This window comes from Diabrotica virgifera, chromosome 2 (assembly GCF_917563875.1).
Source record: "Diabrotica virgifera virgifera chromosome 2, PGI_DIABVI_V3a".
In the NCBI taxonomy this organism is placed as follows: Eukaryota; Metazoa; Arthropoda; class Insecta; order Coleoptera; family Chrysomelidae; genus Diabrotica; species Diabrotica virgifera.
The window spans coordinates 93,522,621-93,540,464 of record NC_065444.1 but is presented as its reverse complement, the minus strand read 5'-3'; the positions used below and the strand labels follow the sequence as shown (position 1 = coordinate 93,540,464).

The 17,844-nt window shown below is 31.6% G+C and overlaps 1 protein-coding gene across 3 annotated transcripts in view; it reads left to right on the top strand.

Moving 5' to 3' along the window:
• LOC114349493 (uncharacterized phosphotransferase YvkC) overlaps positions 1-17,844 on the top strand; it is a 118,587-nt gene that overhangs the window by 26,646 nt on the left and 74,097 nt on the right. For all 3 annotated transcript variants that reach the window (XM_050643850.1, XM_050643848.1, XM_050643849.1), the window contains exons 4-6: positions 3,059-3,218; positions 6,347-6,466; positions 7,202-7,420. In XM_050643850.1, the coding sequence (XP_050499807.1) occupies positions 3,059-3,218; positions 6,347-6,466; positions 7,202-7,420 (499 nt within the window). The remainder of the gene's footprint in view (positions 1-3,058; positions 3,219-6,346; positions 6,467-7,201; positions 7,421-17,844) is intronic.

The following is a 17,844-nucleotide window of genomic DNA, read 5'->3' as shown; positions in this document are numbered from 1 at the left end:
AATTGCAGTTTCTCGTGTGTAGTGGTTTATAATAATGTGACAAATAACTGTGATTATTTCTTGAAATAAACATGATTTTAACGTTAAATACACCATCAAAATATTGCTAAGTGCATAGATTTTTTTGTTTAAGGGGTTATAATCATGGACAATTCACACAGTAGAAGTAGAAGAATATTACAAATAGTAGCTCAAAATAAAGGTAGTCAAAATCCAGTACCTGAAAAAATGGAAGAAAGATGCCGAAGTTTAGCTTTTACAGAAACTAAATCCAACCATTTACAAACATCCAGCAACAACTTCGGTTCGTTTAACAACAAAAACTTATCCAGTGATGACAGTGGTGACTTTTCACCCGTTTCGGACGATGACAGAGCCTACGCACCCCCCCAAAAAAGATGCCGCAAATCTAACTCTTCATCTACTTCCAGATCTTCATCTTCTTCCAGCTCGTGCTTCTGTTCTACAAGATCTTCTATATGTTCTTCAAGTTCTTCCTCACATTCTTTCACTAAATATGTAGCTTACGTAGATGAAAAAACTTCAGAACTTTCTAATGAAAACGAAATAATCATACATGAAGAAGTAGTAAGTAAAAATATTGGTGATTTGACGACAATTATAAATGAGAATAATTCAAATTCATTTAACGAGGACTTTAATGAACATGTTATATCTAACGATATTGGTGATGAGTTGCTAACTATAACAAATAATGAAAATGTTCGGATTGCAAATAATAATGTCATGGAGGATATTCCATCTGCTATTGGAAATGGGATCGACAAACCTAGGAAACAAAAAAAAAATGAACGATATGCCAAAACTGCTAAGTCTTTAAAAGACTCTGGACAAGAATATGTTTCGAGTTCTAGATCAAAAAAAGTGTTCCAAGCTAAAACTATAAAAAGTTCTTGTGGATTAAGTTGTCGCCTGAAATGCCCAGAAAAAAATAATGAGGAATCAAGAAAACGATTATTCCATGATTATTGGGGAATGGCTTCGCTGATCAGGCAAAGAGAATATATCGCGCGTAATATAGAAGAGATTCATCCAAAGTATCGAAAGCCGATTCGACTAGAAAGTTAAAAAGTGCGTTCTATTTTGATGTCAATGGTACTAGAAGAAAAATACGTAAAACATTTTTTAAAAATACATTAAATATAGCAGATAGATGTATCAGAACGGTTATTGAGAAGAAAAATAATATGACTGGTATACTAGAAGCTGAACAAAGTGGTAAACATGGAAAACATCGAAAAGTGCCAATTGACTTGACAGAAGGAGTAAAACGTCACATCAATAGTACACCTCGAATTGAAAGTCATTATTTGCGGAAACAAACAACGAAGGAATATATAGATGGCGGAAAAACCTTAACATATATTTATTTTGATTACAAAGAAGACTGTATACAACAAAAATCACCCTATGTAATGATATACACATATCGAAAAATATTTAACGAGGAGTTTAATATTGGATTCTTTGCACCAAAAAAGGATCAATGTGAGCAATGTACTAAATTCAAGATTGCTGAAGGTTGTGAAAAAGATGCACAAAAAGAAAATTATGAGCGACATTTGGCTGAAAAAGAAAAGAGTCGCGAGGAAAAGGCTAATGATAAAGAGAACGTGTCGCACAGTTTTATTGTGGCATGTTATGACTTGCAAGCAGTAATGCCAGTTCCAATTGGTGAGGTATCAACTTTATATTACAAGTCTAAAGTAAATTGCTTAAATTTTACCATCTCTGAACTCAAACAGGACAAAACTGAATGCTTCTTTTGGGATGAAACACAAGGAAATCGCGGAGCTAATGAGATAGGTAGTTGTGTTTTAAAGTATCTACAGAAAAAGTCTCTAACTGCTGATGAAGAATTGAATGTCATCTTTTATTCTGATAACTGTTGAGGACAGCAAAAAAACCAGTTCATTATTGGGATGTACATACATGCTGTCCTAAATTTAAAAATAAAATCTATTACCCACAAATTTTTAATACGTGGTCATACTCAGAACGAAGGAGACGCTGTACATTCTTTGATTGAAAAACAAGTCAAAAGATGTCTTAAGTCAGGACCAATATACGTACCTTCGCAATATGTTTGTGCTATTCGAAGCGCAAAAAAAAGAGGGACACATTTCGCTGTAAATGAAATGAGCTATGGCGATTTCTTGGATATAAAACAATTACCGGTTCCGAGGCTGAATAAGAGCGTAGATGGCCAAGGTGTCTGATTTAAAAGTAATCAAAGTTGAGAAAAACGAACATGAAAAGATAAAAATTAGCTACAAAACTTCTTACTTTGATGATTTTAAAGAGCTTGACTTAAATAAAAGAACCAATAGAAATAGTCGTCCTTCAGAAATCAAACCTCTGTATCAGCGTAAATTTGATATATCACAGAGAAAGAAAGATGATGTAAGAAGTCTTATTGATGCTGGCTTAATTCCCAAGTATTACAAATCCTATTATCAAAGTATGTTAGGATAATATTTAAGTTTTTTAATTATTTTAATTTCGAGAAAATGTTAAGTTTCATTAAGTATTAATAATAGTTTGTTTACTTTTAGCAAATAAACGATTGTTCTTTTTAATATGACCAATTTCGTTTTATTTTTCTGTTTTTTATCATAAGGTAAATATTAACTTGACTTTTTATTCTAATAATCAGAACTTTTAGGTAAAACAAAAGTGGCACTATAAGGAATTTTTTTTAAAGATTTTTTTTTAATTAGTAGTTACATTATTAATTTGCCTTCTTCGGTAGAAGCTAACCGTGCTTTAATCAAACTGTTGAATAACATTAATTATAGTATTTAATTCGGTTATTTTAGTTCAATATCCATTGCAGAACTCTTCGAAAAACTTTAAACGGTCATACTGAAATATTTAGTTTTTGGAATAATGCCACTTTTGTTTTCAAGGTGCGATGTATTAAACATTTTCTGGTTACTGAATAATTTATAGTTATTATATTGTGTAATATCAAATTGTATTTTTTAAAGAACGTTAACATTTTACATTCATAAAATATTAAACAATAGTTTTGTAGTTAAAAATGGGATTTTGGAGACTAATATTCCGAAAAACCGTTGGAAAGTGGATGGTTTAAATATTGAGATCGTCGAGCCTTTCAAAAGATTAAGGATCTGCTTTAATGGAATATTGAAAACTCATACAAATACCACCGATCATATTCAATTTAATTTTATGTAAGTTCTGTTCCCAAAAATGCCAAAAAATTTAGATTTTAATTTCTCACCGATCTAAGCTTGGTTTATGCCTTGTGTGTTACAATATAATGAAGTCGCTCTGATGAACCCCTGTGCACGTTTGACTGTTTGATAACCTTGTTATCTAATAATAAAATATGCCTGTAATCTGTTAAATTAATAAGATAGGTTTAGAACAAATTAATAAAAAAATAAATAAAAATAGATTAAAAATAAACAGATTTAAAAAGATATTAAAAAAAGATAGAAAAAATAATAAAATAATAAAAATCAAAATTAAAAGAGTGGAAAAAAATTTAAAAACCGATTTAAAAAAAAATAAACAAAAAGAAAATATATAAAAATATAAAATAAAATATTAAAAAATAAAAACAAAGTTAAAAAATTACTATAGTGATCTAAATTTCCTAGGTCTGGAAAAGGGTTCATGTCTTAACGTAGTAAAATAAGAAGTAGTCACTTCAAAAATGAACATAGTACTCTGGGCTAATTAGCAAAATACAAGGAACAGTTATTTACCAGCAACTTTATTGCTGGAATCGAATCTTATTATTGTATGTATTAATAATATAGGTATGCGAAGTCCGCAGATAGTGTGCTACTTTTTTTATAAACAAAATGGCGCCCGAAAATCGTGTTTTTTTCAATTTTTGCTCTATAAGTTCAAAGATTTTAACTTTACATCAAAAACACCCAAATAAAAATTCACCGCAATTAAATTCTGCATGGAGACGTGTTTTTCCCGATTCACTTAGACGAAAACTTTCCCCGAAAAAAGCGGGGTTTTCCAACAAAATCTTTAATTTTCAACTATAATTTTAGATAAGTAATTGTTTATCAATAATTAAATAAATTGGTAGCATAAAAGCCCTTTTCGAATATATTATAATTCCAGAAGCCCATAGAAATTGAATGAACAGTTTAGCAACAATTGAATTGTTAATTAAAAATTTACGGTCGCTATAATAACGACAATTATTATGAGGCATAAGAATTACTATAATTTTTTCATAAAAAGACACTATACCTATCTAATGTACTTTACAGAATTGAAATTGGACTATTTAAGCGGCCTCAGGAATATTTTAAAATTATAAACACTTTTTTGGCTTATAAACAAATAGAATATCTCGGGAAATATTAAACTATATTAAATTATGAAAACGGTATTCGAAAAACAGCGGCAGGACACTTCTTTTAAAAGAAAAAACATTTAATTATGACTAGCGGTTCCTGAGATACAACCGGTCAAAGTTGACCAGAATTTACAGCAAATATATAAACAATAGGATCATAATTTTCAAACAATCACCTTTTCACTTTTGTCGTCTTTCTCCACGCCAAGTTTCATATCTTTAAAATACTCATAATATATATTTTTATAATAAAAACTATCGATAATACGTGTGAAAATTGCCAAAAATAGCAAAATTAAGTTGGAGAAAATGTAACCCTCAAAGTTCAAAATCGGTATACGTTAAAAAAATGCATTTTCTCGGCTTCCCATGGAGCAATTTCCTTCATTCTTTTTTTGTTCCCTAATAACTCGAGTAGAGCCATCGAACTAACGCATTATTAAATGTCAAACTTGCTTTTGTTTTGTTATAATAGATTAATTTATTTATAAGAACAGAAAACTACATATTTTTTTCCAGTTGTAGGCTTTTTTTAGATAAACTTACTACAAGTGTACCTTTTAAAGTTAAAAACATAAATATTCTCATTTGAAAGCTGTATAATTATTTAAACAATTTTTATTTGAACAAATTAAAATTTTGTGTTATAATAAAAAAATTTATTTATTATAACAAAACAAAAGCAAGTTTGACATTTAATAATGCATTAGTTCGATGTCTCTACTCGTGTTACTTGGGAACAAAAAAATAATGAAGTAAATTGCTCCATGGGAAGCCGAGAAAATGCATTTTTTAACATATACCGATTTTGAACTTTGAGGGATACATTTTCTCCAACCTAATTTTTGATTAGAATTTTGCTATTTTTGGCAATTTTCACATGTATTATCGATAGTTTTTATTATAATAATATATGTTATGAGTATTTTAAGGATATGAAAATTGGTGTGGAGAAAGAGGACAAAAATAAAAAGGTGATGGTTTGAATATTATGATCCTATTGTTTATATATTTGCCGTAAATTCCGGTGAAATTTGACCGGTTGTATGTCAGGGACTACTAATCATAATTAAACGTTTTTTCTTTTAAAAGAAGTCTCCTGCTGTTATTTTTCGAATACCGTTTTTATAATTTAATTTAGTTTAATATTTCCCAAGATATTCTATTTGTTTACAAGCCAAAAAATTCTTTATAATTTTAAAATATTCCTGAGGCCGCTTAAATAGTCCAATTTCAATTCTGTAAAGTACATTAGATAGGTATAGTGTCTTTTTATGAAAAAACCATAGTTATTCTTATGCATCATAATCATTGTCGTTATTATAGCGACCGTAAATTTTTAATTAACAATTCAATTGTTGCTAAACGCTTCATTCAATTTCCATCAGCTTCTGAAGTCATAATCTATACAAAAAGGGCTTTTACATTACCAAGTTATTTAATTATTGATTAACAATTACTTATCTAAAAATTTAGTTGAAAATTAAAGATTTTGTTGGAAAAACCCGCTTTTTCCGGGGAAAGTTTTCGTCGAAGTAAATCGGAAAAAATACATCTCTATGCAGAATTTAACTGCGGTGAACTTTTATTAGAATGTTTTTGGTGTAAAGTTAAAATCTTTGGAGTTATAGAGCAAAAATTGAAGAAAAAAACACGATTTTCGGGCGCCATTTTGTTTATAAAAAAGTAGCACACTATCTGCGGACTTTGCATACCTGTATTATTAATATATAAAATCATAAGATTCGATTCCAGCAATAAAATTGCTGGTAAATAACTTTTCCCAAAAATGGCCTATTCTCCGATAATCAGCCCAGACTATAGTTGTATTTATTAACATAGTAAATATATTTTTATTTGTAAGGTGTATCACTTGGTTTTGTAAGTACACGTGGGCCCAACTGGTTGGCCCAACGTGTACTGGGGTCATAAAGGAGAATTCTACTAATGTTAGATTTTAATATGTTTTAGTTTCAACGCCTCATGCTCACCATTTTACTACCCCTGTGATATTGATAATTTAATATTTAGCAAATTCCTCTTACTTGAAAAAGTCAAACGTATCTTCAACTCTTCCAGTCAACCAATATTGTGAGTACTAAGTACATGTACATATGTAAGTAATCTATAAATACAAATATTAAGTATAATAATGTACACTTATGGTAGGGGAGCAAAGTATGCTAAATTTGCAGTCACTCGAGCGTTATGGGGACCTATTGGGTTGTGATTATTAGCTCCTAAAACCAAAAAAAGTTAAATAAAATTTTCCATTTTAGTACAGACTTTCCATTTTTTAATTTAATATTCCATTTCCAACAATGGTTTTTCCAATTATAGCGCCATCTATCTATAATTCGAAAAAATGTCTCGAATAAAAGTTCCATTCGATAGACTTTTGAAAAATATTGAAGAAGTATTTTTTAGTTTTTCGATCTGACGTTCATTTCGCGAAATATTCGCTTTTTTTGTGAACCTTTTTGACTCACCCATTTCCTTGCGCCCCGCTTAAATTGTCAGATTTTTGAAATATACACTCTTTTGCATGTATTTAACTTACCTTATCTTAATCTGGCAATTTCGAGTATTTTTAAGGATAGATTTTTTTTCGGGCCCCCCTTAACGAACTTCCCTGTGTTAAGAGCCAATATATATGGTAGAGGTACATCTGCAGGGTACCAGGTTTCTCCCCATATGATAATCTGACGCGCTCGAGTAAACGCAAAAATCCCTGCTTGGGCTCCCCTACCATTATTCATTCAATTTTATACTCGTAATTTTTATGAGTACCTTATTCAATTCTTATTAATAAAACATTATTTACAGGGATGACCAAATTGAACTTATTCAGTTCGGCGTTTTGAAAGGGTTATTAAGAAGAAACTCATCAGAAGAGATTGAGCTACATTTGCCTACCTGTAGAACGAGGTATAAAGGGGTAGAAAGTAAATATGTTTACAATAAAGTGTTTTACATAAATGCTATTGATGTGTGTGGAAATAGCTTTCATATTGGAATAAAACAATTTAAAAATGGAACTTTCAGGTAAAAATATTGGTTTATTATTCGTTATTGACGTCTATTACGCCAGATCATCCATTTCATAAGTCCATATTTGGAATAGTTTCATATTTTTTTGCTAATTTTTTGCTAATTTATTACCACAAAAACAAATTTTTTGCTCCACCCCTAACCGAGAAACAATGGTTGATGTAGCGTAATATTACGTCACATCAACGATAGCCATATCTCGCGAACCTAAAGAGCTAGAAAATCGTACTACGCGGCATATTTTTTTGCTAATTTATTGCTGTCGATCTGCATATGCAACATACCCCAAAACCACCCCTGCTTCCCTTACAGCTAAACAACACCCCCAAAAAACAACGAAAAATCTTGAAAAATGATTTTTGTGATATAGTTGACGGTTGATATTTAATTGCTAATTTTTTGCTGTCATTAGCCGCAAAAAACAATTTTTTTGCTCCACCTCTAACTGAGAAACAATGGTTGAAGTATCTTAATATTATGTCACATCATCGATAGCCATATCTCGCGAACCTAAAGAGCTAGAAAATCGTACGACGCGGCATATTTTTTTGCTAATTTATTGCTGTCGATCTGAATATGCAACATACCCCAAAACCACCCCTGCTTCCCTTACAGCTAAACAACACCCCCAAAAAACAACGAAAAATCTTGAAAAATGATTTTTGTGATATAGTTGACGGTTGATATTTAATTGCTAATTTTTTGCTGTCATTAGCCGTAAAAAACAAATTTTTTGCTCCACCCCTAACTGAGAAACAATGGTTGATGTAGCTTAATATTATGTCACATCATCGATAGCCATATCTCGCGAACCTAAAGAGCTAGAAAATCGTACGACGCGGCATATTTTTTTGCTAATTTATTGCTGTCGATCTGAATATGCAACATACCCCAAAACGTATTTCCCAAATTATTTCCCATTTAGAATAGTTGATTATAATAATTAACTTACGTATAAAAATTATTTTAACAATATTTTGTACGTGTTATGTCAACTGAATACATATATTTATTTTGCTAACCTAAATATATACTTTTATATATACATTGATTTATTACAATTAAGTTTAAAACATCTGAATAGTATCGATGATGTGACATAATATTAAGCTACATCAACCATTGTTGTCAGTTAGGGGTGGAGCAAAAAAATTGTTTTTTACGGCTAATGACAGTAAAAAATTAGCAATTAAATCTCAACCGTCAACTATATCACAAAAATCATTTTTCAAGATTTTTCGTTGTTTTTTGGGGGTGTTGTTTAGCTGTAAGGGAAGCAGGGGTGGTTTTGGGGTATGTTGCATATTCAGATAGCAATAAATTAGCAAAAAAATATGCCGTGTCGTACGATTTTCTAGCTATTTAGGTTCGCGAGATATGGCTATCGATGATGTGACATAATATTAAGCTACATCAACCATTGTTTCTCAGTTAGGGGTGGAGCAAAAAAATTGTTTTTTACGGCTAATGACAGCAAAAAATAAGCAATTAAATATCAATCGTCAACTATATCACAAAAATCATTTTTCAAGATTTTTCGTTGTTTTTTGGGGGTGTTGTTTAGCTGTAAGGGAAGCAGGGGTGGTTTTGGGGTATGTTGCATATTCAGATCGACAGCAATAAATTAGCAAAAAAATATGCCGCGTCGTACGATTTTCTAGCTCTTTAGGTTCGCGAGATATGGCTATCGTTGATGTGACGTAATATTACGCTACATCAACCATTGTTTCTCGGTTAGGGGTGGAGCAAAAAAATTGTTTTTTGCGGCTAATGACAGCAAAAAATTAGCAATTAAATATCAACCGTCAACTATATCACAAAAATCATTTTTCAAGATTTTTCGTTGTTTTTTGGGGGTGTTGTTTAGCTGTAAGGGAAGCAGGGGTGGTTTTGGGGTATGTTGCATATTCAGATCGACAGCAATAAATTAGCAAAAAAATATGCCGCGTCGTACGATTTTCTAGCTCTTTAGGTTCGCGAGATATGGCTATCGTTGATGTGACGTAATATTACGCTACATCAACCATTGTTTCTCGGTTAAGGGTGGAGCAAAAAAATTGTTTTTTACGGCTAATGACAGCAAAAAATAAGCAATTAAATATCAATCGTCAACTATATCACAAAAATCATTTTTCAAGATTTTTCGTTGTTTTTTGGGGGTGTTGTTTAGCTGTAAGGGAAGCAGGGGTGGTGTTGGGGTATGTTGCATATGCAGATCGACAGCAATAAATTAGCAAAAAAATATGCCGCGTAGTACGATTTTCTAGCTCTTTAGGTTCGCGAGATATGGCTATCGTTGATGTGACGTAATATTACGCTACATCAACCATTGTTTCTCGGTTAGGGGTGGAGCAAAAAATTTGTTTTTGTGGTAATAAATTAGCAAAAAATTAGCAAAAAAATATGAAACTATTCCAAATATGGACTTATGAAATGGATGATCTGGCGTAATAGACGTTATTTATTGGGGTATTTCTATAATATTATTTTTACTACTCAGTTAAAATCTCAATAGGCTACTCAGTTAATACTATATTAATAGATAAAATTTACGCTGAGCTTGTTTGTCTAGTTCGGCAAATCTCAGTAGTTAACCCCAGACGACGCTCATTTTGTAATAAAGCTCTTTGAACCAAAAAAAAAACCATATGTGCCATATTTTTTGTTAGAAAAACTTATTTGTTGTTCCGGTTTTACTTGAAACACCCTCAACTTATTTAATTTAAATGGGACACACTGTATATTTTTGAAGATTTAAAAAAAATACTCCGGTCCGAAGTCAGGTACACCAAGTTTGGTAGAAGAAATTTGTTAACAATTTAACGACAAACAAATCACTTACAATTAAAGAATCGGTAGGTACATTATTTATTTCTCAAGACCAATGGGAATAAAAATTTATCAAAATCACTTCAAATGTTTAAAAGGCTCGCAGAACTCCACATCCTTACAATGTGTACCTATACTAAATTTGCAATTAAGATGCAGTAGAAATAAAGAAACCAAGAGACGTTAAATGCTACTAGGAGCACTTCCGAATTATAATTTACAATGTATAAACTTTGGAAATCATGATTTGGGATTTACAATGTATCTTCTTCTTTACATGCCATCTCCACGACGAAGGTTGGCAATCATCATTGCTATTCTCACTTTTGACACTACAGCCCGAAAGAGTTCAGTTGAGCTGCATCCAAACCATCCTCTGAGATTTCTCAGCCAGGACATTTTTCTCCAACCTATGCTGCGCCTTCCATGAATCTTTCCCTGCATAATTAATTTTAGGAGTTCCTATCTGTCACCACGTGTTATATGACCCAAGTATTGAAGTTTTCTTATTTTGATGGAATCCTGTATCTCCCTGCTGTTGTATATTCTGCTTAGTACTTTCTCATTGGTTATTCTGTCTGTCCTGGAGATTCTCAGCATTCTTTCTAAAAATTGTAGTAAATCGAAATTGCAACAATTTCAGTCCTTACACTTTTTGTCGAAAAGTTGAAAATGGCGGAGATATTGAACAGAAACAATTGCTATAAAATCAATCAGGTCTTACGCTCGCACCTTTACCGCATACGTACTACCTACCTTAAATATTGATTTTATCAAAAAAATGAAAGATATCAATATTGTACAAAATTTAATTCTCTTCATTTTTGTATAGGTTCAAATTTGTTGTAAAGCTAACAAGAGTAAAAAACCGCTATACGCCGTAAAAATGAGTGGCGCACGCAATATTCCAGCTACAATAGAGCTGATATAAATATTACGTGGCGCGATCATGTATTTTCATTTTGATAGAAAATAAAATTCCAGTTTTATTTTAAAAGATTTTTCCATAATATTTGCTAAATTTGAAGTAAAACACGTCACAAAAGGATAACTTTGACACAATTTGCATTTGAATCTCCTTTGTGGCGCGTTTTACTTCAAATTTAGCAAATGTTATGGAAAAATCTTTTAAAATAAAACTAGAATTTTATTTTCCATCAAAATGAAAATACATTATCGCGCCACGTAATATTTATATCAGCTCTATTGTAGCTGGAATATTGCGTGCGCCACTCATTTTTACGGCGTATAGCGGTTTTTTACTCTTGTATCAGGAGTTTTTCAAAGTAATTTATAAATTAATGTATGAAGTTGAATGCAATGTTTATCGAATACACGTTAAGCTTTATAAATAGTGTCCCATGTAGGGATATTATGCGCCACTGGCGAGAACTGCCGTTCTCTGGTAATAAGTTTTGGGCCTAGACGTTTCATCGCCGCTTTTTCGATGTCGCCAGTTCGATGCCGATGCCGGCCGAGTCATCGCCAGTCAATTAATCGCTATCTGATATATTACCGAATTTTCGACAGTTACAATTATTATTTATTTTTAGTATTAATTAGGAATTCTAGGAAATGCGAGATATGACATCGATGAAATGAACTGGCGATGAACCAGCGGCATCGAAACGGCGGCGATGAAACGTCCCATTCCGTAAGTTTTTAACGTACACCATACAAAAAAACACCGCTAAATTACATTATTATGCTTCCAATTGGATTTTTCCATTTTTTTTTTCAACAAAATTTATTTTTTTTAACCCTATCTTTTTTATTTTTTATATTAGAAAGTTTGTTAAAAAATTTTTTTGCACGTTTTAATAAGATCTATAAGACTATTAACATTAAATCCTTTTAAAATCCTCAGTCGCAAAAAGAGGTGACTTTGAAAGGGTTGGTAAAGGTGGTTTTTGCATGTTATTACAAGTTCTAATTGTCTGTAGCTCACTCAATTTTTGTCGTTGAAAAAATTTTCGGAAACCAAGTTCTTAAGAATTAAACAAGCTACATTTTCATATGTAAACATTTTTTCGCATCTCTGATGCTAATCTTTCTATTCTGAAGAAAAGGGCATGTTTTACCAAACTACAAAAATTCGTTATTCGCTTTTAACTCGTTTTTTAAAAACTAATTGTTTTAGGCCGGTCAAACTTCTGTAATCTATTAAAAATACATAAATAAAAAATACGGAATAAGGTCGATGACTAATTTTAATTAGGGTGGTAATTAGGGGGTTGTTTCCGATAACTTTTTGACTAAAAAAATAGGGACTGACATTCTTTTCATTATAAGTCACTTAATTTTTAAGCTACAGACTTTATTTTTTATTTTTTAAGATAGATCGTTTTAAACATTTAAAACTAGTTTCTATAAGTTATCTTTGAAAAATGCATAGTTTTTCCGAATTTTGACTTTGAAACTATAATATTTAGTATTTGACGAAGAAAAGCTAACATATAATAAAGTACAGCTCGATTACTATTGGTCTTAAAGAAGATTAAAAAAAACACTTTGTTTCTTTTTTGAAAGGTATATATTCGTTAAGTAAAGTTGTTTTGATAAAACAAAAACTTTATGAGTTATTAGCAGAAAAACATTGATTTTTTCGATATAAAACTAACACTTTGGATAACCAATAAATCGAAAGCTATTAATTTTATCAAAAAAATGTATAAAACATTTTTTTCTTACAATTACTCTTTTTACCAACATTTGCGGTCAAAATATAATAAAAAATTTCCACCCCCGAGATGGGGTGGCAACCACTCCATGGTAAAAGCGTCTTTCAGCATCATATAGATTTTGATTCTTGGACTATCCACTACTTATTGTCAAATTTTCAAGCAAATCGATCCATTCCGAAAAGATTGCGAAGTGAAAAGTTTCAGTTCCTGGACTAATTATACTTTTGGAGCTCTCTAACTTCTGAACGGCTTAACTGATTTTGATTATTAAATACGAGTTTTAAACGTATTGACAAGTAGTATCTAATGCATTCAAGATCAAGTATGATAACTGAAGGTGTTAGAGGAATTATTGAGCTGGAAAAACCGTTTTTCCCATAAGAAATAGATTTGATCATACTTATGAAGCCTATAACTTAAAAATTTGAATTTTCGCAGATATGAGGTATACACTGTTAGACGCGACTAGAGACCTCCTACAAACGCTCAGTTATTGGCGCTATTCGTAGGTTGAAATTGTCGAAAAACCAAAATTTTCAAAGTTTAATTTTTCAGTTTTTCGGCTATGGTGAGCAGTGTATATGTCTCAGCTTGATAGCTTAGGCACTATTTGAAAGTCTAACTCAACCCTATTCATTTGGTGTATTTTCGGTTTTCCTGTCTCTCCTTAAACCTAAGATATATAGGGTGAGGCAGATAACTGGCCTATTAGAAATATCTCGAGAACTAAAGGCAACAGAATCATGAAAATTGGAATGAAGGGGTTTTGAAGGATGATCTATTAAATGAAAATATTTTCATCTCTTATAACTTCGTTTTTTTTAAAGGGACACCCTGTATATTTTTACATTTTTGGATTCTCTTCGATGTCTTCTTTCTTAAAATATGAGGTTTTGTAATATTTTACAGGGTATTTTAAAAGATAATTACGTTTTTTTAATAATTTCGTAGCAACATTCACACCCTGTATAATTGTAGTAGTTTGACATCTAAAACTCTACTTACGTTCAAATGATTTTTAAAATACTCTACTATTGTTAAGAATCATTAGTATAGCTAAATTTTTAATTTTAGTATACAGGGTTGGTCGAAACTCGGAATGAGTATTTTCTGAGTTTTCTTAAACGGAACACCCTGCATTTTTGTATTGTAATGAATTGATATTGTATGTTACTTTTTTATTTCTTAAGCATTCCCTATACCTAACTGCTTTAATTTGTGAGTTATTGGTGATTCAATCTAAACATTAATTGCAACAAAAAATACGTAAAATTTTATTAGTTTGGCCGTAAAAATACTCAATCCCAAATAATTTTTCAGGAATAAATACATATTAATCCAGACTGGTCCTTAAAATTACCAATAATGGTTTATCTATCAAAATACCTACGTAGTTAAGATTGTTGGTGCGATTAACAATTAAGCACAAATTAAAGCAGTTAGGTATAGGGAATGCTTAAGAAATAAAAAAGTACCATAAAATATCACTTCATTACAATACTAAAATACAGGGTGTTCCATTTAAGAAAACTCAGAAAATACTCATTCCGAGTTTCGACCAACCCTGTATACTAAAATTAAAAATTTAGCTATACTAATGATTCTTAACAATAGTAGAGTATATTAACAATTATTTGAACGTAAGTAGAGTTTTAGATGTCACACTATTACAATTCTACAGGGTGTGAATGTTGCTACGAAATTAATAAAAAAACTTAATTATCTTTTAAAATACCCTGTATAATATTACAAAACCTCATATTTTAAGAAAGAACACATCGAAGAGAATCCAAAGATGTAAAAATATACAGGGTGTCCCATTAAAAAAGACGAAGTTATAAGCAACTTCCGGTATAACCGGAAGTTGCAAAGAGATGAAAATATTTTCGTTTAATAGATCATCCTTCAAAACCCCTTTATTCCAATTCTCATGATTCTGTTGCCTTTAGTTCTCGAGATATTTCTAATAGGCCCTTTATTTGCCTCACCCTGTATACGCCCAAAAATATGCTATTTTGTATCTCCCTAGCCCTCTAGCTGGCTTACGGGTAGTTAGAAGTCAAAAATTACACCGGTTCTGAATCGGCCTTAACATCCTCTTGAAAAAAAGAAAAAAAATTCAGATCAGTGTAACTTTTCCACACACATACATACACACATACAAACATATCCACAAACATTTTCCCCCTTTTAAATAAAAATTGAGTCATGCTTCTGAGCTCGGTAACTTTTGAATGCTATAACAGATTTTCAAAATTAGACATCCGTTAGAAAGGTATTATTAGTATTATCAGTATTATCAGAAACCGTGAAGCTCGGACTTAAATTTTTGAAATTTTTGGGAGTTTTGGGTCCGAGAACGAAAAACAGACCCTAAATGGGAAGAGCCGTAAAATCCACACCCTTGGACCAAAATGGAGAGTTGACATATGGATGGGTGAGTCTTTTCTTAAACTTTAAGATGGGATTTGGTCCAATTTTCAATTCAGTCAGATTTAGAAAATCGAAAATTTCGTGTTGCTTGTAGGGGTATTGTTGTTGAGGTTGTGCGCCACTGACGAGAACTGCCGTTCTCTGGTAATAATAAACGAGATAATTCAATAAATCAATAATTATGCTCTAACTGTCACCATTTTTCCCCCATAACTCGGAAAATAACGACCGCACGAAAAAAATTACAATAAACGAAATTATAGAAAATCGCATTTTAAACAATTTCAGTTTTTACACTTTTTGTCGAAAAGTTGAAAATGACGGAGATATTGATCAAAAACGGTTCTCGTTTAAAATCAAGATGGCGGCTAACGCAACGGTCAAATTCAGTCGAGATTTTAAATTTATACTACTATTGATCCCTCCCTAAGTATTAGAAAAATTAAATTTGGGGCAGCTCGTAATGCAAGGTCAATTGCTATCCCGACTGGACTAATAATTAATTAGAATAATCGGAAATCACAAATTAATTTTAAAATGCGTTTGTTCTGTAAAAATTTTGTTCTGATTTACACCTGAAACACCTTTAATTTTATCTAATTACCTCCAATTAGTCCTGTGTCGCCAGGGGGGTAGGGTACAACGGCCTCCTGTATTCAGATGGACTTACCCAAGTTTTTATTATGTATTTTGGCCCGTAGAATACGAATTTTTTGGGTAACAGTTGATCCGGATGTCGATAAGATTGTTATAAATAAAGAAGTTGAGGAATTACATAACAGCGATTTCTCGCAAAACAAAACCTATTTTTGTATTTTTTGGGCCATTCTAACCAAAAAATGTTCCTACAAGTTTTTTCGTAGGATGCATAGTTTTCGAGATAAACGCGGTTGAACTTTCAAAAAATCGAAAAATTGAAGACCTTGGGACCAGAAGGGGGCAAGCCACAATTTCGTCAAAAATGAGTTAAAGTAAAAATCGCACACTTTAAGACCATATTAATGTCCCAAACAGAAAATTTCAGCAGTTTTCTCATAGATGGCGCCGCTGTAGTTAAGTCCCGTTGTGTCACCATTACGTTATATTGCAACAGAAGGAGACAAGCCACAGTAGTAATCAACATGGCGGCGGAACATTCCCGTGCATGTAAACGGAAAATAGACTTTTCTGAGTTTGATTCTGAACACAGTGACCAAGATCCGTTTTTAAATAAAAGCGAAGATGACAAAGACTATACAGTATCAGGAAGTAGTAGCGATTGGGAAAATATAAGCTCAGGAACAGTAAGTTTATTTACTGTGTGGCTTGTCCCCTTACGTTATATTTTTCAAACCTAAAAATACTAGGATTGTTATAAAGGTTTTTTGTGGCTTATACCTTTTTAGTAAAATACCTACTTCATTGTAGGAAAATGAATAGGTTTATACCCTACAGACTTCTCGAGTTCTCTTGCCAACTCCAGAAAAGAAGGCGCCTTCTAGATGGAGACACAAGGATACCTAACGACATAAAAAAATTAAGCTCAAGACTAAAAAAAATCTAGTTTACGAGTATGTATATAAATACAAATGGGAAGAAAATAGAACCAAAAAAATTAGGTGCACTTTGCGGTTGCAAAAAACAGTGTAGGCAGAAATTGGTGCTTGCCAACAGATTCTACCAGATACTGAGAATAATGAACCGCTGGAAGACATTGAACATTTGGAAGACTTTTCAGATATTGAAAATTTTGACAACTGAATTATTTTATTGTTTCATTTTATGTTCATATTTTAGAATATATTTTTTTATACAAAAGGGGATAAGCCTCATATTTTTTCAAAAAATGTTCAAAAACTCAAGAACCGTTAAATAAACATATGTGATACTTTTATTGTGTATTTAATATCATATTTACAAACGATTATGGGCCTTACCACCAAGAAAAATTTAAAAATTGGAGTTCAGGATTTGAAAATAAGTTTAAAATGATGTTTTCTCCAAAATATTGTTTGGTGGCATGTCCCCTTCTGGTCCCAAGGTCTTCAATTGCAATTTTTGAACCCGAATAACTTTTGATTAAAAAATAATATAGCAATTCTGCTTACCGCATTTGAAAGTTCAAGTCAAATTCTATCGGTTTAGAATATACACATTGCTAAAAATTTATGTGTTTATTGCTAAAAAAAGCTATAAACACATAGTGTTTCCCGTGTCTAATACATGCGTTTACATGCATGCTACGTAGAAATAGCCTCGCTTGCACTTGTACCTACTCTATCTACTCGTTCGATTTTAAATGAGAAATCATTGAAAACATCACTCCAGCACTAGGTGTTTATACTTTTGTTTAACAATAAAATAATAAATTTTTAGCAATGCAAATAACTAAAACCGATATACTTTGACTTGAACTTTCAAATGCGGTAAGCAGAATTTCTATTTTATTTTTTAATCAAAAGATATTCGGGTACAAAAATTGCAATTTTTCGA